This window comes from Microcaecilia unicolor, chromosome 9 (genome assembly GCF_901765095.1).
Source record: "Microcaecilia unicolor chromosome 9, aMicUni1.1, whole genome shotgun sequence".
Classification (NCBI taxonomy): domain Eukaryota; kingdom Metazoa; phylum Chordata; class Amphibia; order Gymnophiona; family Siphonopidae; genus Microcaecilia; species Microcaecilia unicolor.
The window spans coordinates 129,609,593-129,635,988 of NC_044039.1; the positions used below are offsets into that span (position 1 = coordinate 129,609,593).

Consider the following 26,396-nt stretch of genomic DNA (forward strand, 5'->3'; position numbering starts at 1 on the left):
TACACTTTGAGAACGGAGGTCTTTTGATAGTTCTACACATTGACTTCTGTTCGAAAATCAACACTGCTAATGACTGAGCCATGGTTTGCTACTGGCTGCTGTGGATACTACAATTAGTGCAGGAAAAGCATGGTAATATCCATGGCACTATGTGGTTAGTGTCATCAGGAACATTCTGAGCCAATCTTGGTTTTGCCACATTGCAGGTATGGAGTTGTAGTTCTGATTTTCTTAGGGAGATCACTGAGAAAATAAGAACTATAAGCTCATGCAGACTGGGCCAAACTAGGATTGCTTCCGTCTGTCTCTGATGGCCTAGACCTATCTGGTAACCTTACTTGTGGTTAAATTGTAATCTGTGAACAGTGATATCTAATGGTTTTGATGAGATTAGCACTGATTGTATTTTATTATATATTTCTTGGAAGCCCTTGTGAAATGATGTACATTCAGATATAGTAGGTCTAATTTTATTCTTTCCAAACCAACAGAATGGTTCCTCTCAGAACAAAAACCACTCACATATGCATATATACAGAGAGTTTGGAAAGAATTTCATGAGCCATGCTCCATATGCTTTCCTTGCTTATTTTTCCTTACACAAGAACAAAATATCAGTTTTAAAATTTTTGCAAAAGAACTCTAATATTAACTGTAATGTATGTATAGAAAACAAAATGCAAAACAGAAGAAATGCATATTTTTCATTATATGCATCACTTGTCGTTTGTTCATATTAAATTATATTGGTCATTTAGACACCCAGTCCTCCAGTCTCACAAGGTTCTCCTTGGTGTTCTTCACGATCCACTCATGATTTAACGATTTAAATGTTATACCATCTGCAAATTTAATTACCTCATTTATTGCTCCATTTTACAGCTCATTTATAAATGTGGTAAAAAGCAGTGGTCCCAATACAGATCGACAGGGCATTGCACTTTTTATCTTCCTTTACTAAGGAAACAGACTATTTGACTTAATTGTGTTTCCTATTTTTCAACCAGCTCCCAATCCATAATAAGGCATTGCCTCTTATCTCATAATTTTTTAAATTTTCTAAGGAGTCATTTTTGAGGGCTTTGACATACGCCTTCTGAAAATCAAGATACATTCTTTTATATTTTTTAAATATATTTTTCTCCGAGGACAAGCGAGCCAATGTCCGCGTTGGCCCAGGAACATAGTAACATAGTAGATGACGGCAGAAAAAGACCTAAACGGTCCATCCAGTCTGCCCAACAAGATAACTCATATGTGCTACTTTTTGTGTATACCCTACTTTGATTTGTACCTGTGCTCTTCAGGGCACAGACCGTATAAGTGTGCCCAGCACTGTCCCCGCCTCCCAACCACCAGCCCCGCCTCCCAACCGCTGGCTCTGGCACAGACCGTATAAGTCTGCCCAGCTCTATCCTCGCCTCCCAACCACCAGCCCCGCCTCCCAACCACTGGCTCTGGCACAGACCGTACAGGTCTGCCCAGCACTATCCCTGCCTCCCAACCACCAGTCCCGCTTCCCACCACCGGCTCTGGCACAGACCGTATAAGTCTTCCCAGCACTATCCCCGCCTCCCTACCACCTGCCCCGCCTCCCGATCTTGACTAAGCTCCTGAGGATCCATTCCTTCAGCACAGGATTCCTTTATGCTTATCCCACGCATGTTTGAATTCCGTTACCGTTTTCATTTCCACCACCTCCCGCGGGAGGGCATTCCAAGCATCCACTACTCTCTCTGTGAAAAAATACTTCCTGACATTTTTCTTGAGTCTGCCCCCCTTCAATCTCACCTCATGTCCCCTCGCTCCACCATCCTCCCATCTCCGGAAAAGGTTCGTTTGAAGCGGCAAAATTTTTCCAGCAAAAATAATAAACTTTGCCAGAGTCATCTGGCGCACGTACCACGCATGCGCGGACGACTTCAAACCCATCGAGAGTGTGCCTCCTCAGTTCTTTTTTGTCCGGACGAGGTGACAGCGTTTTTTTCGTCTCTCCTCGTTTTTTTTCTTGAGTCTGCCCCCCTTCAATCTCATTTCATGTCCTCTCGTTCTACCATCTTCCCATCTCCGGAAAAGGTTCGTTTGCGGATTAATATCTTTCGAACCTTTTCCGGAGATGGGAAGATGGTAGAACGAGAGGACATGAAATGAGATTGAAGGGGGGCAGACTCAAGAAAAATGTCAGGAAGTATTTTTTCACAGAGAGAGTAGTGGATGCTTGGAATGCCCTCCCGCGGGAGGTGGTGGAAATGAAAACGGTAACGGAATTCAAACATGCGTGGGATAAGCATAAAGGAATCCTGTGCTGAAGGAATGGATCCTCAGGAGCTTAGTCAAGATCGGGAGGCGGGGCTGGTGGTAGGGAGGCGGGGATAGTGCTGGGAAGACTTATACGATCTGTGCCAGAGCCCGTGGTGGGAAGCGGGACTGGTGGTTGGGAGGCGGGGATAGTGCTGGGCAGACTTATACGGTCTGTGCCAGAGCCAGCGGTTGGGAGGCGGGGCTGGTGGTTGGGAGGCGGGGATAGTGCTGGGCAGACTTATACGGTCTGTGCCCTGAAGAGCACAGGTACAAATCAAAGTAGGGTATACACAAAAAGTAGCACATATCAGTTATCTTGTTGGGCAGACTGGATGGACCGTGTAGGTCTTTTTCTGCCGTCATCTACTATGTTACTATGTTTGGCCCAGGAAGAAGAGTCTGACTTCTTTCTTTCTTTCTTTATTTTTTATTCCCGTAGTTTCCTTTAGTGACTTTTGGTCTGTTTTTAAGTTTACTTTCTTTTTGACGCAGCCAGCCTTTAGGCCGCGCGGTCAGGTTTTCTCCTTTTTGTGTCAATCAATTTCTTGGCACAATCGCGTCGTTTGATTTTGCCAAAGCCGGTTTTCCTTCCATGTCATAGAGGACACCCAGCGGCTTCAAACGTTATACTCGGTGCAACCGGACCATCTCAGGTACTGATACCCACGCCTGGTGTATCCAGTGCCTTGGGCCCGACCATAGCCCAGCCGCTTGTAGTCTGTATCTTCGTATGAAGAAACGAACTCAAGCGTTTCGAGAAGCCCAGCGAGAAAAGCTTTTTGGTGCTCAGTCCAGTCCCTCGATGTCGACAACGACATCGGTACTGAGATCGGCGGTGTCAGAGTAAACATCGAGAGGAGCATTGACTTTGGAAGGAGAGGTAATGGCTGCCCCGAGACCACCACATGCTGGGACCAGTGAGGCGTCAAGTGGGTCTCCACCTGCCTCGAGGCCTCCTGTTATGCAGGCCCCCCAGGATCGACCTTCATCGGACCCGGCCCCAAGGAGACCTGAGGATTCCACGTTCTCGGTACCGAGGAGTCTTGATGACGGGCGTCGAGCGAAGGCTAAGAAGCACCGTCATCGTTCTCCTTCGATACACGGTGTGGGGAGCTCTATACAGGAGGTGCCGATGCGTCAATCTCGTGGCAGCCTAATACCTCCTTCTGAGCCTCAACAGATTCTACCACCGACTGCTCAACCAACCCCGCAGCCTTTTCCGATGGCGGCTCTCGACGAACGCATCCGGGCCCTGCTTCCAGAGCTTCTGGAAGGATTGCTGCGCTAGTCTGCTTCTGTGTCGGGGGTGCTTGCGCCTTCTGTGCCGCCGGCTACAGCGGTGTCTAGCCCTTCTCTTGCGGAGAGGTCCCCGGCCTCAGTGCTGCCTGCGGCATCGACGTCAGCTGCCACCTGGGTTGACTCCCCTTCGATGTCGGTAGAGGAAGCGTCACCGCAGTCTAGGCGGGCGTCAACTTCTCGACATCGCCATCAAGGATATTGTTCCTCCGCATTGAGGCAGGCTCAGTCTTGGAGTGCCCTGAGGGAGGTCTTATCCAATACTGAAGATGAGTGTTCGTGGGAGTCAGAGGAAGACCCCAGGTACTTTTCTTCTGACGAGTCCTTTGGGATTCCCTCTGAACTTTCCCCTCCACCAGAAAGTCGACTATCTCCACCGGAGAGTCTGTCCTTTACATCTTTTGTCCGGGAAGTGGCTACGGTTATTCCTTTCCCTATGGAGGTTGAGGATGAGCCCAGGGCTGAGATGCTCGAGGTCCTGGATTAATCTTCTCCACCTAGAGAGGCTGTGATGGCTCCTCTACATAAGGTACTGAAGGAAGTCCTTATGCAAAACTGGTCGTTCCCTCTGTCTGACCCCGTGATCCCGAAGAAAACTGAATCCTAGTATCAGATCCATGGTGAACCTGGATTGATGAGGTCTCAGTTACCCTACAATTCCATGGTGGTGGACTCTGCCCTTAAACGAGCCAAGAGTACTAGGGACTATGCCTCGGCGCCCCCAGGCAGAGAAGCTAGGACTCGTGATTCTTTTGGGAGGAAAATGTATCAGGCCACTATACTCGCCACCAAAATTCAATCTTACCAGCTCTTCACGAGCATCCACTTGCGGAACTTGGTGAGGCAACTGTCCAGCTTGGTTGATGCACTCCCTCCGGAGCAGGCCGAGCCTTTTCGCCAGATGGTCAGGCAGCAGAAGGCGTGTTGAAAATTCCTGGCCAGGGGTATGTTCGACACTTTTGATGTAGCATCCAGGATCACTGCCCAAGGTATAGTGATGCGCAGACTCTCATGGCTGCGTGTCTCTGACCTGGATCATTCGGTCCAGCAGCGGATGGTGGATGTTCCTTGCCGGGGGGATAACCTTTTTGGTGAGAAAATAGAGGATCTTGTTGACCAGGTCAAGAAGCACAATGATGCTATGGATTCTTTCTCCCGCCGGGCGTCTTCTGCTACTACCTCCTCATCTAGGAGGTTTTTTGGCGGGAAGAGGAGTGCTCCGTATTCCTATGCTAGGCGTAGGTACAGTCCTGGTTCTCGGCAGCCGGCCCAGGCTCAGTCCCAGCATGCTTGTTTTCGTCAAGAGCGTGCGCCTAAGGCCACTGCGACTCCCCAGCAAAAGCAAGGGACGGGCTTTTGACTGGCTCCAGTTCAGCATAGCCTCAGTAAATGTGTCCGTACCGTACGACTTGCCGGTTGGGGGGAGGTTAAAGTTTTTTCATCAAAAGTGGCCTCTTATAACCTCTGACTGGTGGGTTCTTCAAATTGTCCGATTAGGATACACCCTCAATCTGGAATCCAAGCCTCCAAATTGCCCACCGGGAGCTCAGTCCTACAGCTCTCAGCACAAGCAGGTACTTGCAGAGGAACTCTCCGCCCTTCTACAGGCCCAAGGGGATTCTATTCCAGGTACTTCCTTGTGCAAAAGAAAACATGGGGGATGCGTCCCATCCTAGACCTAAGGACCCTGAACAAATTTCTTTTCCGAGAAAAGTTCAGGATGGTTTCCCTAGGCACCCTTCTTCCCATGATTCAGGAAAACGATTGGCTATGCTCTCTGGACTTAAAGGATGCTTACACACACATCTCGATACTTCCAGCTCACAGGAAGTATCTTCGATTTCAGCTGGGAACACAGCACTATCAGTACCGTGTACTGCCTTTTGGCCTGGCGTCTGCGCCCAGAGTGTTTATAAAATGCCTAGCTTTAGTTGCAGCGTTGCTACGCACACTGGGAGTGCATGTGTTTCCTTATCTTGACGATTGGCTGGTGAAGAGCACCTCGAAGGAAGGTGCTCTGGAGTCCATGCGAATATGACTATTCAGGTGCTGGAGCTACTGGGGTTCGTCATAAATTATCCCAAGTCCCATCTCACCCCAGTCCAAATTCATTGGAAATCTGCTGAACACTCAGACAGCTCGAGCTTATCTCCCTGAGGCAAGGGCGGACAGCTTTGTGTCCCTGGTGTCATGGTTCGAGCGTCTCAGCAGGTCACGGCTCGGCAGATTTTGAGACTTCTGGGGCACATGGCCTCCACAGTTCATGTAACGCCCATGGCAGGTCTACAGATGATATCAGCTCAATGGACCCTATCTTCCCAGTAGTTTCAAGCTGCAGGGGATCTAGAGGATGTAATCCAACTGTCCACCGACTTTCGGAATTCTCTTCAGTGGTGGACAGTTCGATCCATTGTGACCATGGGGCAACCATTCCAAGTTCCTCAGCCACTAAAATTGCTGACGACGGATGCATCTCTCCTGGGGTGGGGAGCTCATGTCGATGGGCTCCACACTTAGGAAGCTTGGTCCTTTCAGGAAAAAGGTCTGCAGATCAACCTCCTGGAATTAAGAGCGATCTGGAATGCTCTAAAGCTTTCAGAGATTGGCTGTCCAACCGAGTAATCTTAATTCAGACAGACAATCAGCTTGCCAAGTTTTACACCAACAAGCAGGGGGATCTCGCCCTCTGTGTCAGGAAGCCGTCCAGATTTGGCTTTGGGCTCGCTGTTACGGCATGTTTCTCTAAGCCACTTATCTGGCAGGCATAAACAACAGTCTGGCCGACAGGTTGAGCAGGATAATGCAACCTCATGAGTGGTCACTGAACATCGGCGTAGTCCGCAAGATCTTCCGAGCGTGGGGCACCCCCTCGGTGGATCTTTTTGCCACTCGGATTAATCACAAGGTCCCTCAATTCTGTTCCAGGCTTCAGGCCCACGACAGACTAGCGTCAGATGCCTTTCTCCTACATTGGGGGACAGGCCTTGTGTATGCCAAGTTTTACACCAACAAGCAGGGGGATCTCGCCCTCTGTGTCAGGAAGCCGTCCAGATTTGGCTTTGGGCTCGCTGTTACGGCATGTTTCTCTAAGCCACTTATCTGGCAGGCATAAACAACAGTCTGGCCGACAGGTTGAGCAGGATAATGCAACCTCATGAGTGGTCACTGAACATCGGCGTAGTCCGCAAGATCTTCCGAGCGTGGGGCACCCCCTCGGTGGATCTTTTTGCCACTCGGATTAATCACAAGGTCCCTCAATTCTGTTCCAGGCTTCAGGCCCACGACAGACTAGCGTCAGATGCCTTTCTCCTACATTGGGGGACAGGCCTTGTGTATGCCAAGTTTTACACCAACAAGCAGGGGGATCTCGCCCTCTGTGTCAGGAAGCCGTCCAGATTTGGCTTTGGGCTCGCTGTTACGGCATGTTTCTCTAAGCCACTTATCTGGCAGGCATAAACAACAGTCTGGCCGACAGGTTGAGCAGGATAATGCAACCTCATGAGTGGTCACTGAACATCGGCGTAGTCCGCAAGATCTTCCGAGCATGGGGCACCCCCTCGGTGGATCTTTTTGCCACTCGGATTAATCACAAGGTCCCTCAATTCTGTTCCAGGCTTCAGGCCCACGACAGACTAGCGTCAGATGCCTTTCTCCTACATTGGGGGACAGGCCTTGTGTATGCCAAGTTTTACACCAACAAGCAGGGGGATCTCGCCCTCTGTGTCAGGAAGCCGTCCAGATTTGGCTTTGGGCTCGCTGTTACGGCATGTTTCTCTAAGCCACTTATCTGGCAGGCATAAACAACAGTCTGGCCGACAGGTTGAGCAGGATAATGCAACCTCATGAGTGGTCACTGAACATCGGCGTAGTCCGCAAGATCTTCCGAGCGTGGGGCACCCCCTCGGTGGATCTTTTTGCCACTCGGATTAATCACAAGGTCGCTCAGTTCTGTTCCAGGCTTCAGGCCCACGACAGACTAGCGTCAGATGCCTTTCTCCTACATTGGGGGACAGGCCTTCTGTATGCATATCCTCCCATACCTCTAGTAGAGTAGACTTTGCTGAAACTCAAGCAAGATTTTGGAACCATGATCCTGATTGCACCCTTCTGGCCGCGTCAGATTTGGTTCCCTCTTCTTCTGGAGTTGTCCTCCGAAGAACCGTGGAGATTGGAGTGTTTTCCAGTCCTCATCACTCAGAACGAGGGATCGCTTCTACATCCCAACCGCCAGTCTCTAGCTCTCACGGCCTGGATGTTGAGAGCTTAGAATTTGCCTCCTAGGGTCTTTCGGAGGGTGTCTCCCGCGTCTTGCTTTCTTCCAGAAAAGATTCCACAAAGAAGTGTTACTCTATCAAATGGAGGAGGTTTGCCGTCTGGTGTGACAGCAAGGCCCTAGATCCTCTTTCTTGGCCTACACAGAACCTGCTTGAATACCTTCTACACTTGTCAGAGTCTGGTCTCAAGACCAACTCCGTAAGAGTTCACCTTAGTGCGATTAGTGCTTTTCATCGCCGTGTAGAGGGTAAGCCTATCTCTGGAAAGCCTTTACTGGTTCGCTTCATGAGAGGTTTGCTTTTGTCAAAGCCTCCGGTCAAACCTCCACCAGTGTCATGAGATCTCAACGTCGTCCTCGCCCAGCTGATGAAAGCTCCTTTTCTTCGTGGCTGTTACTTCAGCTCATAGGGTCAGTGTGAGCTTCAGGCCTTGGTAATGCATGCACCTTATATCACAACAGAGTAGTCCTTCGCACGCACCCTATGTTCCTGCCAAAGGTGGTGTCGGAGTTCCATCTGAACCAGTCAATTGTCTTGCCAACATTTTTTCCCCGTCTTCATACCCGCCCTGGCGAAAGCAGTTTGCATACCTTGGACTGCAAGAGAGCATTGGCATGTTACATGGAGAGGACAAAGTCCTTCAGACAGTCTGCCAAGTTGTTTCTTTCAACCCCAACAGGAGGGGAGTCGCCATCGGAAAACGCACAATCTCCAATTGGCTAGCAGATTGCATTTCCTTCACTTATGCCCAAGCTGGGCTGACACTAGAGGGACATGTCATGGCTCATAATTTTAGAGACATGGCTGCGTCAGTGGCTCACTTAAAGTCAGCCTCCATTGCAGAGATTTGCAAGGCTGCAACGTGGTCATCAGTCCACACATTCACATCTGTATCCTGCCTTCAGCAGGATACCCGACGCAACAGTCGGTTTGGGCAGGCAGTGCTGCAGAATCTGTTCGGGGTTTAGAATCCAACTCCACCCCCCTAGACCCATTTCGATTCTGTTCCAGGCTGCACTCTCAGTTAGTTGATTTTGGTTTCAGGTCAATCTATGTTATGTCCTCGCCGTTGCGAAGCCCAATTGACCAATGTTCATTGTTTTGAGTGAGCCTGGGAGCTAGGGATACCCCACATGTGAGAACAAGCAGCCTACTTGTCATCGGAGAAAACGAAGATACTTACCTGTAGCAGGTATTCTCAGAGGACACAGGCTGATTGTTCTCTCAAACCCGCCCTCCTCCCCTTTGGAGTTGTTGTTCTTGTTTTTATGATTTTTGATTAAACTAAAGAGGCACACTCGCACGGCGAGTGGGAAGTCGATCGCACATGCACAGTACGTGTTGCTCGCGCGACGGAACTCTCTGGAAAGACTTTATTATTTTGCTTGCAAATTTTTTCCCGATTCCTGGGCTGCAGCGGACATCGACCCACAATCAGCTGTCCTCAGAGAATACCTGCTACAGGTAAGTATCTTCGCTTTACAAGTACTCTTTTTTAAAAAAAAAAATTGAAGGTCTTATTTCCAAAACCCACTAAGTCCATTTTGTAATTAATCTAATATAGACACTCTTTTATTCCACTTAATCTAGAACACGAAATAAAATTGGGCCGGAATCCCAATAATTAGAATATCACCAAATAATTCAACTACCTAAATCAATATTTTTAAAGTGACTTAACAAATAGAGATCAAATAAATAGGATTTCACAAGTCTGCTGAATGTAAAATAACATTTTTCTCCGAGGACAAGCAGGCTGCTTGTTCTCACTGATGGGTGACGTCCACGGCACCTCCTCCAATGGGAATCTTCACTAGCAAAGACGTTTGCTAGCCCTCGCACGCCCATGTGTCTTCCCGCCCGAACCAGCTCGTGTTCATCAGTCTTCTTTTGTCCGCGCTCGGGACAGTCGTGTTTTGCCGCCGTTTCGTGCCCCTCAGAAGACCTCGCGCGTCTTTCGCGTTTTTTCTACTTTTTTCTGTGTTTGTTAAAAAAAAAAAAAAAAGAGTTTTCCCGTATTTCTAGCTTTTTCCCAGCGTAAGTGTCCTTTCGCTTTCGGGAGCGGCCTTGTTGGCTGCCCGTATGGGTTTTTCCCCCTTTTTGTTCAGTGCCTATTGTCATCATCGCGAATTTTGATTTCGCCGGTGCGATTTTTCCGCCCATGTCATCGAAGCCTTCCATCGGTTTCAAGAAGTGCACCCAGTGCGCCCGGATAATCTCGCTCACTGATAGGCACGCTTCGTGTCTTCAGTGTCTGGGGGCTGGGCACTGCCCGCAGGCCTGTAGTCTTTGTGCTCTTTTGCAGAAGAGGACTCAGGTAGCGAGATTAGCCCAGTGGAACATTCTGTTCTCCGGCACTTCAATGGCAACAGCATCTCGGGATTCGTCGAGTGCATCGGCAGCACCGAAGTTTTCGGGGAGTGCATTGGCGTCGACGGCATCGAGGCGTATTCCTCCTGCATCGACGGTACCGAGACTTCGGAAGAGTGCGTCGGTGGTACCGGGACCCCCGCTGGTGCTGATGTCGTCGGACGGTGGTGCTTCGTCTGGAGTGCAGGTGAGGGCTGCCTATTCCCCTGCTGGTGGCGGTGAGCTTCGGGTAGGTCTCCTCCTGCCCTGAGGGCTCCTGCGGTACAGCCCCCCCGGGATCGACCATCTTCGGACCCGGCCCCAAGGAAGCGACGTCTGGATTCATCGTCCTCCTCATCGGTACCGGGGAGCTCCGGTGATATGCTTCGCTCGAAGAAGTCGAAGAAGCATCGTCACCGGTCACCTTCCCGACTTGGTACCAGGAGCTCTGGGTCGCCGAGGGAGTTGGCACCCAGCAGGCATCGGCACCGGGAGTACCGCTCACCCTCCATCCAGGAGGTGTCGGTGCGCTCTACCCCGGACAGCCCGGTACCTTCTCCGCGCCCGGAACAGATTCTGACCTCGACGCATGCACCGGCTTCTCAGTCTTTCTCCACAGCCGCTCTGCACGAGAGTCTCCAGGCCGTTCTTCCAGGCATTCTGGAAGAGCTGTTACGCCCTTCTCCTTCGGTACTGGGGGTGCTTGCGCCACCGGTGCCGTCGAGTGAGGCGACAGCTGGCCCTTCGGGGTTAGGTCCCAAGCGGTACCAGCTTCGGCTGCCTCCCAGGTGGATTCCCCAACGACGTCGGGGGAGGGAGCTTCGCCGCTGCCGGCCAGGGAGTCCACCTCTCGACGCTCCCACTGTGGCCGTGTTTCCACGGAGTCGGAACGGGCGCGGCTTCAGACACAGGTTCGTGAACTTGTGTCTGATACCGATGATGAGGCCTCGTGGGAGGCGGAGGAGGACATCAGATATTTCTCTGACGAGGAGTCTGATGGCCTTCCTTCTGACCCCACTCCCTCCCCTGAAAGGCAGCTTTCTCCTCCCGAGAGTCTGTCTTTCTCAGCCTTTGTCCGGGAGATGTCTACGGCCATCCCCTTCCCATTGGTTGCGGAGGATGAGCCAAGGGCTGAGATGTTTGAGCTCTTGGACTATCCTTCTCCACCTAAGGAAGCGTCCACAGTACCCATGCATCATGTCCTAAAAAAGACATTGCTGGCGAACTGGACCAAGCCACTAACTAATCCCCACATTCCCAAGAAGATAGAATCCCAGTATCGGATCCATGGGGACCCAGAGCTGATGCGCACTCAGTTGCCTCACGACTCTGGTGTGGTGGATCTTGCCCTAAAGAAGGCCAAGAGTTCTAGAGAACATGCTTCGGCGCCCCCGGGCAAGGACTCTAGAACCTTGGACTCCTTTGGGAGGAAGGCCTACCATTCTTCTATGCTCGTGGCCAAGATTCAGTCCTACCAGCTCTACACGAGCATACACATGCGGAACAATGTGCGGCAGTTGGCGGGCTTGGTGGACAAGCTCCCCCCTGAGCAAGCCAGGCCTTTTCAGGAGGTGGTCAGGCAGCTGAAGGCGTGCAGAAAATTCCTGGCCAGAGGGGTGTATGACACCTTTGATGTTGCGTCCAGGGCCGCTGCTCAAGGTGTGGTGATGCGCAGACTCTCATGGCTGCGTGCCTCCGACCTGGAGAATAGAATCCAGCAGCGGATTGCGGACTCGCCTTGCCGTGCAGATAATATTTTTGGAGAAAAAGTCGAACAGGTGGTAGAGCAGCTCCACCAGCGGGACACCGCATTCGACAAGTTCTCCCGCCGGCAGCCTTCAGCCTCTACCTCTACAGGTAGAAGATTTTTCGGGGGAAGGAAGACTGTTCCCTACTCTTCTGGCAAGCGTAGGTACAATCCTCCTTCTCGACAGCCTGCGGCCCAGGCTAAGCCCCAGCGCGCGCGCGTCAGCAGCGTGCGCCTCAGCAAGGCCCCTCTGCTCCCCAGCAAAAGCAAGGGACGAGCTTTTGACTGGCTCCAGCAGAGCATAGCCGACATCCAAGTGTCAGTGCCGGGCGACCTGCCAGTCGGAGGGAGGTTGAAAGCTTTTCACCAAAGGTGGCCTCTCATAACCTCCGATCAGTGGGTTCTCCAAATAGTCCGGCAAGGATACACCCTCAATTTGGCCTCCAAACCTCCAAATTGTCCACCGGGAGCTCAGTCTTACAGCTTCCAGCACAAGCAGGTACTTGCAGAGGAACTCTCCGCCCTTCTCAGCGCCAATGCGGTCGAGCCCGTGCCATCCGGGCAAGAAGGGCTGGGATTCTATTCCAGGTACTTCCTTGTGGAAAAGAAAACAGGGGGGATGCGTCCCATCCTAGACCTAAGGGCCCTGAACAAATATCTGGTCAAAGAAAAGTTCAGGATGCTTTCCCTGGGCACCCTTCTCCCCATGATTCAGCAAAACGATTGGCTATGCTCTCTGGACTTGAAGGACGCCTACACGCACATCCGGATACTGCCAGCTCACAGGCAGTATCTGCGATTTCAGCTGGGCACACGTCACTTCCAGTACTGTGTGCTACCCTTTGGGCTCGCCTCTGCGCCCAGAGTGTTCACCAAGTGCTTGGCTGTAGTAGCAGCGGCACTTCGCAGACTGGGGGTACACGTGTTCCCATATCTCGACGATTGGCTGGTGAAGAACACATCTGAGGCAGGAGCCCTGCAGTCTATGCAGATGACTATTCGCCTCCTGGAGCTACTGGGGTTTGTGATAAATTACCCAAAGTCCCATCTTCTCCCAGTGCAGAAACTCGAATTCATAGGAGCTCTGCTGGATTCTCGGACGGCTCGCGCCTATCTCCCAGAGGCGAGAGCCAACAACTTGTTGTCCCTCGTCTCGCGGGTGCGAGCGTCCCAGCAGATCACAGCTCGGCAGATGTTGAGATTGCTGGGCCACATGGCCTCCACAGTTCATGTGACTCCCATGGCCCGCCTTCACATGAGATCTGCTCAATGGACCCTAGCTTCCCAGTGGTTTCAGGCTGCTGGGGATCTAGAAGACGTGATCCACCTGTCCACGAGTTTTCTCGAATCCCTGTATTGGTGGACAATTTGGTCCAATTTGACTCTGGGACGTCCTTTCCATATTCCTCAGCCACAAAAAGTGCTGACCACGGATGCGTCTCTCCTGGGATGGGGAGCTCATGTCGATGGGCTTCACACCCAAGGAAGCTGGTCCCTCCAGGAACGCGATCTGCAGATCAATCTTCTGGAGTTACGAGCGATCTGGAACGCTCTGAAGGCTTTCAGAGATCGGCTGTCCCACCAAATTATCCAAATTCAGACAGACAACCAGGTTGCCATGTACTACGTCAACAAGCAGGGGGGCACCGGATCTCGCCCCCTGTGTCAGGAAGCCGTCAGCATGTGGCTTTGGGCTCGCCGTCACGGCATGGTGCTCCAAGCCACATATCTGGCAGGCGTAAACAACAGTCTGGCCGACAGGTTGAGCAGGATTATGCAACCTCACGAGTGGTCGCTCAATTCCCGTGTAGTGCGACAGATCTTCCAGGTGTGGGGCACCCCCTTGGTAGATCTCTTCGCATCTCGAGCCAACCACAAAGTTCCTCAGTTCTGTTCCAGGCTTCAGGCCCACGGCAGACTGGCATCGGATGCCTTCCTCCTGGACTGGGGGGAGGGTCTGCTGTATGCTTATCCTCCCATACCTCTGGTGGGGAAGACTTTGTTGAAACTCAAGCAAGACCGAGGCACCATGATTCTGATTGCTCCTTTTTGGCTGCGTCAGATCTGGTTCCCTCTTCTTCTGGAATTGTCCTCCGAAGAACCGTGGAGATTGGAGTGTTTTCTGACCCTCATCACACAGGACGCAGGGGCGCTTCTGCATCCCAACCTCCGGTCCCTGGCTCTCATGGCCTGGATGTTGAGAGCGTAGACTTTGCCTCTTTGGGTCTGTCAGAGGGTGTCTCCCGCATCTTGCTTGCTTCCAGGAAAGATTCCACTAAGAGGAGTTACTTCTTTCTATGGAGGAGGTTTGCCATCTGGTGTGACAGCAAGGCCCTAGATCCTCGCTCTTGTCCTACACAGACCCTGCTTGAATACCTTCTGCACTTGTCTGAGTCTGGTCTCAAGACTAACTCTGTAAGGGTTCACCTTAGTGCAATCAGTGCATACCATTACCGTGTGGAAGGTAAGCCGATCTCAGGACAGTCTTTAGTTGTTCGCTTCATGAGAGGTTTGCTTTTGTCAAAGCCCCCTGTCAAGCCTCCTACAGTGTCATGGGATCTCTATGTCGTTCTCACCCAGCTGATGAAACCTCCTTTTGAGCCACTGAACTCCTGCCATCTGAAGTACTTGACCTGGAAGGTCATTTTCTTGGTGGCAGTTACTTCAGCTCGTAGAGTCAGTGAGCTTCAGGCCCTGGTAGCCCAGGCCCCTTACACCAAATTTCATCATAACAGAGTAGTCCTCCGCACTCACCCTAAGTTCTTGCCAAAGGTTGTGTCGGAGTTCCATCTGAACCAGTCAATTGTCTAGCCAACATTCTTTCCTCGTCCTCATTCCTGCCCTGCTGAACGTCAGCTCCACACATTGGACTGCAAGAGAGCATTGGCCATCTATCTGGAGCGGACACAGCCCAACAGACAGTCCGCCCAATTGTTTGTTTCTTTTGATCCCAACAGGAGGGGAGTGGCTGTAGGAAAACGCACCATATCCAAATGGCTAGCAGATTGCATTTCCTTCACTTACGCCCAGGCTGGGCTGGCTCTTGAGGGTCATATCACGGCTCATAATGTTAGAGCCATGGCAGCGTCGGTAGCCCACTTGAAGTCAGCCACTATTGAAGAGATTTGCAAAGCTGCGACGTGGTCATCTGTCCACACATTCACATCTCATTACTGCCTGCAGCAGGATACCCGACGCGACAGTCGGTTCGGGCAGTCAGTGCTTCAGAATCTGTTCGGGGTTTAGAATCCAACTCCACCCCCCTAGGCCCATGTTTGTTCTGTTCCAGGTTGCACTCTCAGTTAGTTGGTAAATTTTTTAGGTCAATCTCAGTTATGTCCTCGCCGTTGCGAGGCCCAATTGACCATGGTTGTTGTTTTGAGTGAGCCTGGGGGCTAGGGATACCCCATCAGTGAGAACAAGCAGCCTGCTTTTCCTCGGAGAAAGCGAATGCTACATACCTGTAGAAGGTATTCTCCGAGGACAGCAGGCTGATTGTTCTCACAAACCCGCCCGCCTCCCCTTTGGAGTTGTGTCTTCCCTTCTCTTTGTCTTGCTACATATGAGACTGGCCGGCACGAGCCGGTTCGGGCGGGAATGCAGCCGCGCATGCGCGGTGCGCATCGGCGCGCGAGGACTAGCAAAGGACTTTGCTAGAAAGTGTTCCGATTGGAGGGGCTGCCGTGAACGTCACCCATCAGTGAGAACAATCAGCCTGCTGTCCTCGGAGAATACCTTCTACAGGTATGTAGCATTCGCTTTAACTTTAGTCTAGCTATTTTGAAGGCATGCAACATCCATCTTACCCAATTCATTTTGAAATGCTTCATTTTGACATCAATTTATTTACAAGACTCCTGAAGCAGGCCTTTCAGGCTGAAACACAGCGTTGTGTCAAGTCTTTGAACAATAAATCCATTTAAGTATATGATTGTCCTTTTGTCTCTGGAGTCCATGGTCTTTGTCCCACTTTCTTCTTCTTCATCTTGCTTATTTCCATAGGAACACAGAGTTCTTCGCATCTGCAGATTTCTTTTTGCTAAACATATATGCCACTACAGATTCCAAGTAGTTTGATTATCCCTCACAGACTCTTATCAGGGTCAGGATAAAAATCAAAACTATAAAAAGTGACTTTTTGGCATACTACATTATTGGCTACTGCGTGCCATGGTTAACTGGTATGTTACAGCCATAGAACGACATTCTCCTTCCTTGGGCGTTCACATTTCAATTTCAGCATAGTTGTGTACTTCTGAAGAAACACATCTTGCTTTTCCTTGTCATTTGTTACGTATAGTTTCTTTAAAAATTCATCAATGTCTGTGGAAGACAAGTCCGCAACATGGCAGATGCTTGGCCTCCCAGATTAAGTCTTTGGCTGATAACTGCATAGAATAGCTGGCAATCTGCCATCGGTACAATGCGGTTTCATCTTTTGTACTTTTGCCACTTTACAGGACATTGTGTATGTTTAGAAGGTTTATTTGAAGACTTAACAGTTTTGGAGTAATCAAAACAGCACCATCTGCCATATTTACCAAAATGAAAATGTTGCTTTCAGTGAGTCATGTGACTTTCTACAGCTTCATCTATAAGCTACAAGACTTAACTAGTTTTGGAATTAACATCCACCTGAATTTAGCTGATTTTGGAAACAAATCTTATTTTAACTTGGCTGCAAGCAAGGAACTAACACACTTTTGATCTCAATAATTAATTACACTGGTAGATAACAATATCCATTTGTCCGTACAAAAGTATAACTATAATTTATTTTACCAAAAACGGGTTCTGGAAATAAGCCCTTCAATTTTAATGATAGTTTCCAAATTACTACTAATAGGTTTGCAGTTTATTTTGGGGTTTTCAGTACTATGTACTATATACCATCCAGTCCAGATGATTTGCTACTTTTTACGTTTGTCAGTTTGCCATATCATCCAGGTTCACTGAGATTTTGTATCTGCTGTTCTGAATTGTCACCATTTTTCTTAAAAATACTTTACAACATGGGTATATCTCCTGCATCATCTACCATTTAGTTTTTCCATTATTACTTGGTCCTCCCTGAGAATTTCCTTCAGAAGAAAGCTTCTTTTCATATTCTTTTTACCATCAATGCTTTGCATCTTACTTGCCAGTGCTTATTCTTTATCATATTGTTTTTATTTGGATCTGCTTTCCATTTTTGAAAGATGTTCTTTTATTTAGAATAGCTTTAGCAAAGGTGGCTTTTCTCCATGACTGGCAATTTAGTTTGTCTTCTGAGAAAACTGTTGCTTACCTGTAACAAAGGAATTGCCAATCATACATGCCCTCTCTTAAGCTGATTAGCTTAGTTATGGAACTGAGGCATGCTTCATGCAGTGGGTGTGTAGAAACTGCCGTGCATACCCCGAGCTCTTTTCAAGAAGTTCTTTAATAGCTCTGTTATCAACTTGTTGGCATTAAGCAATGGCAGCATCAATTATCTGTGTTGGTAATTCCACTGTCATGGGAGAACACCTATTACAGGTACACAAGTTATTTATTTATTTGGATTTTGCTCACACCTTTTTCAGTAGTAGCTCAAGGTGAGTTACATTCATGTACTCTGGATATTTCTCTGTCCTGGGAGGGCTCACAATCTAAGTTTGTACCTCAGGCAATGAGTTTTATTTCAGGTGATTTTTAAGAATGGCAATTTTTATTTTATACAGTTCATGTATAATGAAACAGAAAATCCTTTTTCATAATAGAAAATATATTGTTTGAGGTTGCTGTTACATGTGCAAAAAATTATATAATCACAAAACAATGGACTTTTTTTCAATAAAAAGTTTTTCATAGGTACAGAATGGAAAATCTTTTATTAATAAAATCAAATCTGCCTTGTTTCATGTCGTTTATACCAATGGTCTTATTTTTTTAAGCTGAAGACAATCATTTGTTTTCTGGTAATATTCTAAAATGCTTCTGTAGAATTATTTTTGTTCTTTTTCATTTAATATTTAAAGATTTCAAGTCTGGCTGATGTAGTATTTTTCTCTCTCTTTATTATGCTCTGTCAGGCAACACGAAGAAACGCCTTTTGATGCCTAGCAGGGGTAAGACCTCTAAGCTGTAGTCAGCTTCTGCTAGGACAGTGTGATTTAGTTTCCTAGTTTTTGGCTTCTGTAGTTGGCTTGTCTGTGCTTTATGGCTACTAGTGCTTTGTGGATTTGTGTTGGTGGCTAAATGTTCTATGGACAATATCTGTATTGATGGTCCGCGCTAATACGAACACACATTAGACACAAGTATTGACAAAGTATTTGCCTCAAGGTTACATTATTTACAGAAATCATTTTCTAGACAAATTCATAAAAGTCAATTAAATGCTAAATTTGTGCTGTTGCACTTTCTAAGATTGGATAAAAATACATCAAGCTTTCTGTCTGAATAATGAAATTAGAAAGAAATTGTCAGTATGAGAAATCAAATTAAAAATCTTGTTTTTTTAAACCAGTTATTTACTACTTTACTTTCTTGAGCCAAGAATCATTCACAGTACTGATTAGTCCAAAAAATTGAGTGCCAATACTAAGAACTCTGTTTCCTAAAATACCAAACTCTTTATTTCCATGTTCCTGTATCAAAGCTGTTGTGCTCCAAATATGCCCCGGTATGGAATGTACTTCATCTTAACTGAAATGCAACAGAAATGACCTTAATTGCCTACATTTAAACTACCTTTGAGAACAATGTAATTGTTATTTAAAGGGTATAGCTTCACTAGCAGAGTCACAAACTCCAGTTTTCATAGCTTCCTTTCACTTTGTGCATGTCACAGATATGCTGAAATTAGTATGTCAGGAAATGTGCATCTAGAGTTCACGTAGCAATATCTATAGCTTTTGATTTCCCTTTCACTATTAGACCTGCAGCAGGGTGTGATCTTTAGTATATAACCATCTTTCCTAATGTTCTGTGCTTCATCTTTGCAATAATGTAGATTAGTATTAGAGAGGAGTACAAAGCTGCTGCTTTTGAAGTTAGACATAATTCTAGGGGTGCCAATATAATAAAAAATCTGAAGGTTGCTAATGTTTGGAATACATTAATAACATTTCTGATTGAAATTAAACGTTATGTACTTATTTAACACAGAGCTAGATTCTATATATGGTGCTAAAAACAGTAGTCCTAGGCATATTCTATAAACTGCTCCTAGGGCCCATCCACATGACTAAATCTAGTCGTGGGAATTTATGCCAAGTAAAACTCTGTGTAAATGCCAACAACTAAGTTAAGTGCGGTGCGGTTGTATTCTATAACAGCGCACATAATTTTTAGTAATGCACAAAATCCTCCCATTCCATGCCCATCACACACACTTTCTGGCAGCACACATTAGAATTTATGTGCATCACTTTATAGAATACACTTAGCAAGTTGTGCATGTAAATTCTAATTAAAGTCAATTAGTGTCAATAATTGGCTTGTTAAGATAATTAAGTTGCACGCGCAATGCAGAATATGACATGAATTGCGCGCGCAGCTCAAGTTGCACTATATAAAATCTGGGGGATGGTCTATTTGAATTTATTTCAGGTGAAACAGATTGAAAGGAACAGATTAATTGTAGGAGCCAAAGATCCTAATTTCATCCTTTTTTTTCCAGTACTGACTAATGAAGGCATAATGGTAGGAAAAATGTTACACAGTGTTTAAAAATGTCCTGTATTCATTAATGGCACTCTAAATAAATGTAGCAAAACATCATCTTTGTAGTCCAACTCATTTAGCAAGTTCACCTGGAAGATGGAGAATTAAGCAGTACTATAGGTCAGTAGTCATATTCAAAAACACTTAATTGTGTAGTGGCTACTGCTATACAGATATATCTCTTTCAGTTAAATTTAAATGGTTTTATTTTGATAGTGCTGTTAAAACTTTTCTCTGACACCTCTGGTACTATCCATATAGTGCCAGGATGGTGCAAGAGCATAGTGGCAATATTCAGCTGCTGTGTGTATACCTATGTGGTTTTACAGTGGTGGAAATAAGTATTTGATCCCTTGCTGATTTTGTAAGTTTGCCCACTGACAAAGACATGAGCAGCCCATAATTGAAGGGTAGGTTATTGGTAACAGTGAGAGATAGCACATCACAAATTAAATCCTGAAAATCACATTGTGGAAAGTATATGAATTTATTTGCATTCTGCAGAGGGAAATAAGTATTTAATCCCTCTGGCAAACAAGACCTAATACTTGGTGGCAAAACCCTTGTTGGCAAGCACAGCGGTCAGACGTCTTCTGTAGTTGATGATGAGGTTTGCACACATGTCAGGAGGAATTTTGGTCCACTCCTCTTTGCAGATCATCTCTAAATCATTAAGAGTTCTGGGCTGTCGCTTGGCAACTCGCAGCTTCAGCTCCCTCCATAAGTTTTCAATGGGATTAAGGTCTGGTGACTGGCTAGGCCACTCCATGACCCTAATGTGCTTCTTCCTGAGCCACTCCTTTGTTGCCTTGGCTGTATGTTTTGGGTCATTGTCGTGCTGGAAGACCCAGCCACGACCCATTTTTAAGGCCCTGGCGGAGGGAAGGAGGTTGTCACTCAGAATTGTACGGTACATGGCCCCATCCATTCTCCCATTGATGCGGTGAAGTAGTCCTGTGCCCTTAGCAGAGAAACACCCCCAAAACATAACATTTCCACCTCCATGCTTGACAGTGGGGACGGTGTTCTTTGGGTCATAGGCAGCATTTCTCTTCCTCCAAACACGGCGAGTTGAGTTCATGCCAAAGAGCTCAATTTTTGTCTCATCTGACCACAGCACCTTCTCCCAATCACTCTCGGCATCATCCAGGTGTTCACTGGCAAACTTCAGACGGGCCGTCACATGTGCCTTCCGGAGCAGGGGGACCTTGCGGGCACTGCAGGATTGCAATCCGTTATGTCGTAATGTGTTACCAATGGTTTTCGTGGTGACAGTGGTCCCAGCTGCCTTGAGATCATTGACAAGTTCCCCCCTTGTAGTTGTAGGCTGATTTCTAACCTTCCTCATGATCAAGGATACCCCACGAGGTGAGATTTTGCGTGGAGCCCCAGATCTTTGTCGATTGACAGTCATTTTGTACTTCTTCCATTTTCTTTCTATGGCACCAACAGTTGTCTCCTTCTCGCCCAGCGTCTTACTGATGGTTTTGTAGCCCATTCCAGCCTTGTGCAGGTGTATGATCTTGTCCCTGACATCCTTAGACAGCTCCTTGCTCTTGGCCATTTTGTAGAGGTTAGAGTCTGACTGATTCACTGAGTCTGTGGACAGGTGTCTTTCATACAGGTGACCATTGCCGACAGCTGTCTGTCATGCAGGTAACGAGTTGATTTTGAGCATCTACCTGGTCTGTAGGGGCCAGATCTCTTACTGGTTGGTGGGGGATCAAATACTTATTTCCCTCTGCAGAATGCAAATAAATTCATATACTTTCCACAATGTGATTTTCCGGATTTAATTTGTGATGTGCTATCTCTCACTGTTACCAATAACCTACCCTTCAATTATGGGCTGCTCATGTCTTTGTCAGTGGGCAAACTTACAAAATCAGCAAGGGATCAAATACTTATTTCCACCACTGTATGTTAGGACAGAAAAATTGCTTTCCTAATGTAAAACCACTTAACTATACAGATAGCAACTAAATATCTTCTATATTTACAGTGGCCACTACAAGCACTATCCATGTATATTGCAGCTGCCACCTATTTGGATAGCAGTGCTGAATATACATGTTTTTTTTAAAACCACTTTAGCTCATATTTTAAACAAACTCCACAGGGTTCAAATTTTGGCTTGATAGTTTTTGATTCAGAACAAAATGTGGTAGGTTAGCACCACATAAGTGTGATAAGAAACCTTATAGCATGATGAATGCCAAAATGCCACAGTGAGAGAGCCATATTATTGCTAATGTATCTTCTGTAGCATCATATACTGTACCCTCATCATTTATAGAAGTTGAACAATGAACACATATCTTGAAAACCTGAAATAATGCCACATATTACAATATGTGGCCACTATGGTTCCAAACCTTCTAGTACCTAAGGATAGTATTTCTATCCCACACTATCCTACCATTCACATTAAAATATAAAAATAACAAAAACATAAAATGCAATCAGCACAAACAATAAGACATCAGACATTGACATCAAAGCAACTCCTCAAAAAAATATAAAAATCATTATCAGCACAACTGAGAAATTGTGTTCTACTATATATTTAAATATAAAAATAACAAAAACATAAAATGCAATCAGCACAAACAATAAGACATCAGACATTGACATCAAAGCAACTCCTCAAAAAAATATAAAAATCATTATCAGCACAACTGAGAAATTGTGTTATACTATATATTATATACCAGTATTACAAGTTACCAGAATTCCTGACCTGAATCTTTAAAGTATTTTGAGAAAAATAAAATCACATTAAATTACCCACAACCAAAATCAGTCCATGATTGGGAAGGTTGAGATAGGTTTGAATGGAACATTAGTTTCCTCGTATCCTTGTGTTGACCAGATCAAGAAGGGTATTGTCCAGCAACAGCAATGAGAGCAGAACGTTTGTACTGTACATGCACAGATTACTGCAGATATGTCCGCTTCTATGTCTGGTGTGTTGTATTGTGCATTTTTATCTTGTGACTTTGTCTTACCATATACTCTAACTTAAAAAGAAAGAATTCCATATCACACACAAGATATTTGAAATGTTTTTTATATCACAAAATTTTATTTTAACAAACAAACTAATTTATCTTATTTCTAACTAAATGGAGCTACAATTAAATGTATAGAGATTTTATTCAGTCCCATTCAAATGTTGCTTTAAAAAATGCACATCAGTGTGGCTTATTGTAGTACAGAACTTGTTCTGTCAAATAGAACAAGAGTTTATAGATTAGAATTAAAGAAAAAATATTTTATTTTTGCTTTAAAGACCTGAGCCTTTGATAAAATGGCTTTTTTAGATTGAATGACACTTCTTATTCTGTTGAAGCTATCATCAATATTAGGCACATATTAGTTTAATACTAAATCTTGAAACTTCTGTGTTAACTTTCCAGTGAAAAGAAAGAGGAGTACTGCGAAATGATCAGTTCCTCTTGTTAAGCCCTAATTATACCCCAGGGGATTATACATCAAAATGATGCAAAGATAAATACTTTTATTTTTTATTCAAAATAGTTGATGTAATGGTATAGAACTTGTTTACAAATAGATGCAGATACTTTGCAACATCCCTACCCGCAAAGATCTGTTATTACCCATGGCCCCCTTGAACCTCCCACCTTTGACCCCACAAAAAATCTGATGTGATCCAGGTGAGTCTCTGGAAATGAGGAAGGTTGGCCCTGAACCCCTTCCCAGGACCAGGTATAATTGGTTGAGGGAAGAGGTCTATCAGCATTGAGAGGAGGGTGGAGGGTCTGTGGTACAGGGCCTCTCTGGGCTGCCCAGATAACCTTGAGGGAGTGGGATTTTCTGGTGCTTGCTTAGGCTACCAGGGAATTTTGGCAGGCTAGGTAGGCCAACACCACTTGGGCCATGAGGGAAAGTTGCAGGTTTAGGATGCTGGGCCACTTTTTACTATGTGACTACTTTCTTTGTGGATCTCCTCTTGTGTGGTGCAGCTTCCCTGGGCCACCTTTTCTTTTGAGGGGGGGGGGTCTTCCTAACACCAGATCATGCAGAATTTCCATTATTATTGTGCATATATGTAATTGCAAGGGGTACCCTTAATTGTACTCCACATTACGTGCTCTTTACAACAATAGTTTAGAACAAATGTTTTTCTATTTTCAGTTCCTTTAGGTGGCATATAATTTAATATACAGATATTTCTGGGACATGTTGAGACAGTAAGGGGCCCTTTACTAAGCCACGGTAGGCTCTATGCGCGTGTAGTGTGTGCACAAATGAGACTACTGCTAGGCCAGCATCCCCCCCCCCCCCCCCCCCCCCCGGTGGTAATTTCAGATTTGGCGCGCGCCCATAATACCTGGATGAATTATTTATTTATTTCCTCTCATGCGCGCCGATTGCAGCAGTAATCAGCTGTTGGCACGCACTGACCGGTCACTACGCATGTAGCACATGGGCCCTTACCGCTAGATCGATGCGTGGTGTTAAGGTCTCAGGCCGGTTTTAGACATACACTGGTTTGTTTTACCACATGCCCTTTACCCGTCACATTAAAAGAAAAACCTTTTCTGCATATGCGGTAAAAGTGGCCTGGCATGTACCTGATACACATGCCTACATCACCGTAGGCCACCTTTTACCACGGCTTAGTAAAAGGGCCCCTTAGTTATATATGAGGAAAAGGTATTGCATCAAAACAGTAATAATTCACTTTATTTACTGAATCCTACATATATTTTGAAATAGATAATTTGATATCTGCCTCAATAAAGACTGTCTTGCATTTTGACTTGGATATACAGCGTGTAAACACAGAGAAGCTTTGCTTTTTAAGCTTTTTTGTGATGATGTTTATAAATACAGACTTTTAAAAATATTTAGCATTGCCCAGTACAGGTACACCATATGTAATTATAAATATATTCCTTTCTTGACACATTTTTCTTGGTAGCATTAGTAGCAACAGTGGATTAAATTGTCTAACTGATGGGTTTTTGAACCTGGTTCTGTGTCTCAATCCCATATCTTCACAAATATCTGAGGCAGGGAAAAAGGAAGAAAAGACAAGCCAAAAGTATAAACTAACTTACCTAAACAACAAAATAAATTTTCTATTGCTGCTCTTTTTTAAGCATTAAATACTTTTCAAAGGATAGAAGAGATATTTAAGAAGTGTTTTAGATCCTCAATAGAGGATCCAGTGTTTGCTATGTATAAACATCGTCATTTAGATTTGTTTTATTGGATTGAACAGCAAAACAGCCTGATGATCTAAAATTGTTGACTATGTGATATGGGACTGAGAATCATAACTAGGTTCAAAAATGCATCGGGCCACTGAATCCACTGTTGCTACTGTAATAGGGGGAAAAATGATTGTCATGTTGGCTTCGAGGAGTTGGGTGAACCCTGGCAGTGCTTAAGCTGTTTCAGGGCCTGGAGCCAGTAGTTTATATGTGCCTGCCTGCCAGTGGCAGCACTCAGGGTGAGCTTTGTGCAGTGTCCAGATGAAGAGAAGAAGCTTGGAGGAGGTGTGACTGGAGAGTGGTAAAAATAAATAATAATGATTGTTAAAAATCTTAAATATTGTTGGTTAAAAGTTTTTGCTGAGCATGTACATAGAAGAAAAAAAACCCAGCATGCTTGTAGGTGAGCTCCTGCATGAGAATTAGTAGGAGACTAAAAACCACTCAAAGCAATTTAATTGGCTAAGAGCTCGAGCAGTAGGGTCAAAGAGGGATTTTAGATGGGTGTGCTGAGAAACAGTTGGAATTGGGGACAGAGCAGTGTTGCCAACCTAGCTTATTTCCTGCGAGTTTGGGCTTGTTTTTTGAAGTTACGGGGTTTTTACCTGAAATCACAGGTAACTTGTTTTTGGGCTTGTTCTTTTTTCTTTTATTTGACTTGGTATACTGCCGATTGCCTGCATTGTCGCCGTGATGATATTGCAAGTAAGTGTGTCAGCCGGCGCTCAGTCCCGCCTTTTCCTGTCTTCTTTCGTTTCCTCATTGGCTGTGGAAAGAGTTAATCACAGCATACACCATCCCTGTATTAGGGCTGCCTTCTGACACACAAAAAATTGGGCTTATTTTTAGGAACTGATATTGCTTGTTTTGTGCTTTCTTTTTTTTTTTTAAAGCAAAACATGCTTATTTTTCCACGACTAGGTAGCAACAATGGGGAAGAAAGCTGCTTTCTGCTTATGCTTCTCTAAGGGAAATAGAAAGGGATATGTTTGAGGAGCTCTTGCTGTGTTTGGTGCGGAAACAGCTGGTGAATGGGATTTTTTTTTTTTTTTTTTGCAAAAGCATAGAGGAAAGTATGTGTGAGTGCTGAAAGGAAGAAGGTGAAAGAGAAACAAAGAGTTCTGGCTCCTGAAAAAGTCACACTGTTCAACTTATCATCTTTCGCAAAGCCCTGAAGACATACCTCTTCAACAAAGCCTACAATTAGAACCGATAACCTCACTAATCCACCTCACCAATCTACTCAGTTATGAAAACCCACCTTCTATAACTACCCTAATCACTCTCTTCCTCTTCTCTCTTCCCTGCTTAATCTCGGCACAATACTAACTGTATCTGATACCCTAGAATGACAATGTTAATAAAACTATGTAAGCCACATTGAGCCTGCAAATAGGTGGGAAAATGTGGGATACAAATGCAATAAATAAATAAGAACAAATATAAAATCCTCACTGCTGTTGAAATCCGTGAGGCTCTATGCAGATTTTCTAAACA

At 46.0% G+C, this 26,396-nt stretch overlaps 1 protein-coding gene across 3 annotated transcripts in view; it reads left to right on the plus strand.

The window, feature by feature from the left end:
• The window catches only part of MTA1 (metastasis associated 1), a 537,170-nt gene that overhangs the window by 382,417 nt on the left and 128,357 nt on the right, over positions 1 to 26,396 (plus strand). For all 3 annotated transcript variants that reach the window (XM_030214000.1, XM_030214002.1, XM_030214001.1), the window contains one exon: positions 18,021 to 18,056. In XM_030214000.1, coding sequence (XP_030069860.1) covers positions 18,021 to 18,056 — 36 coding nt within the window. The remainder of the gene's footprint in view (positions 1 to 18,020; positions 18,057 to 26,396) is intronic.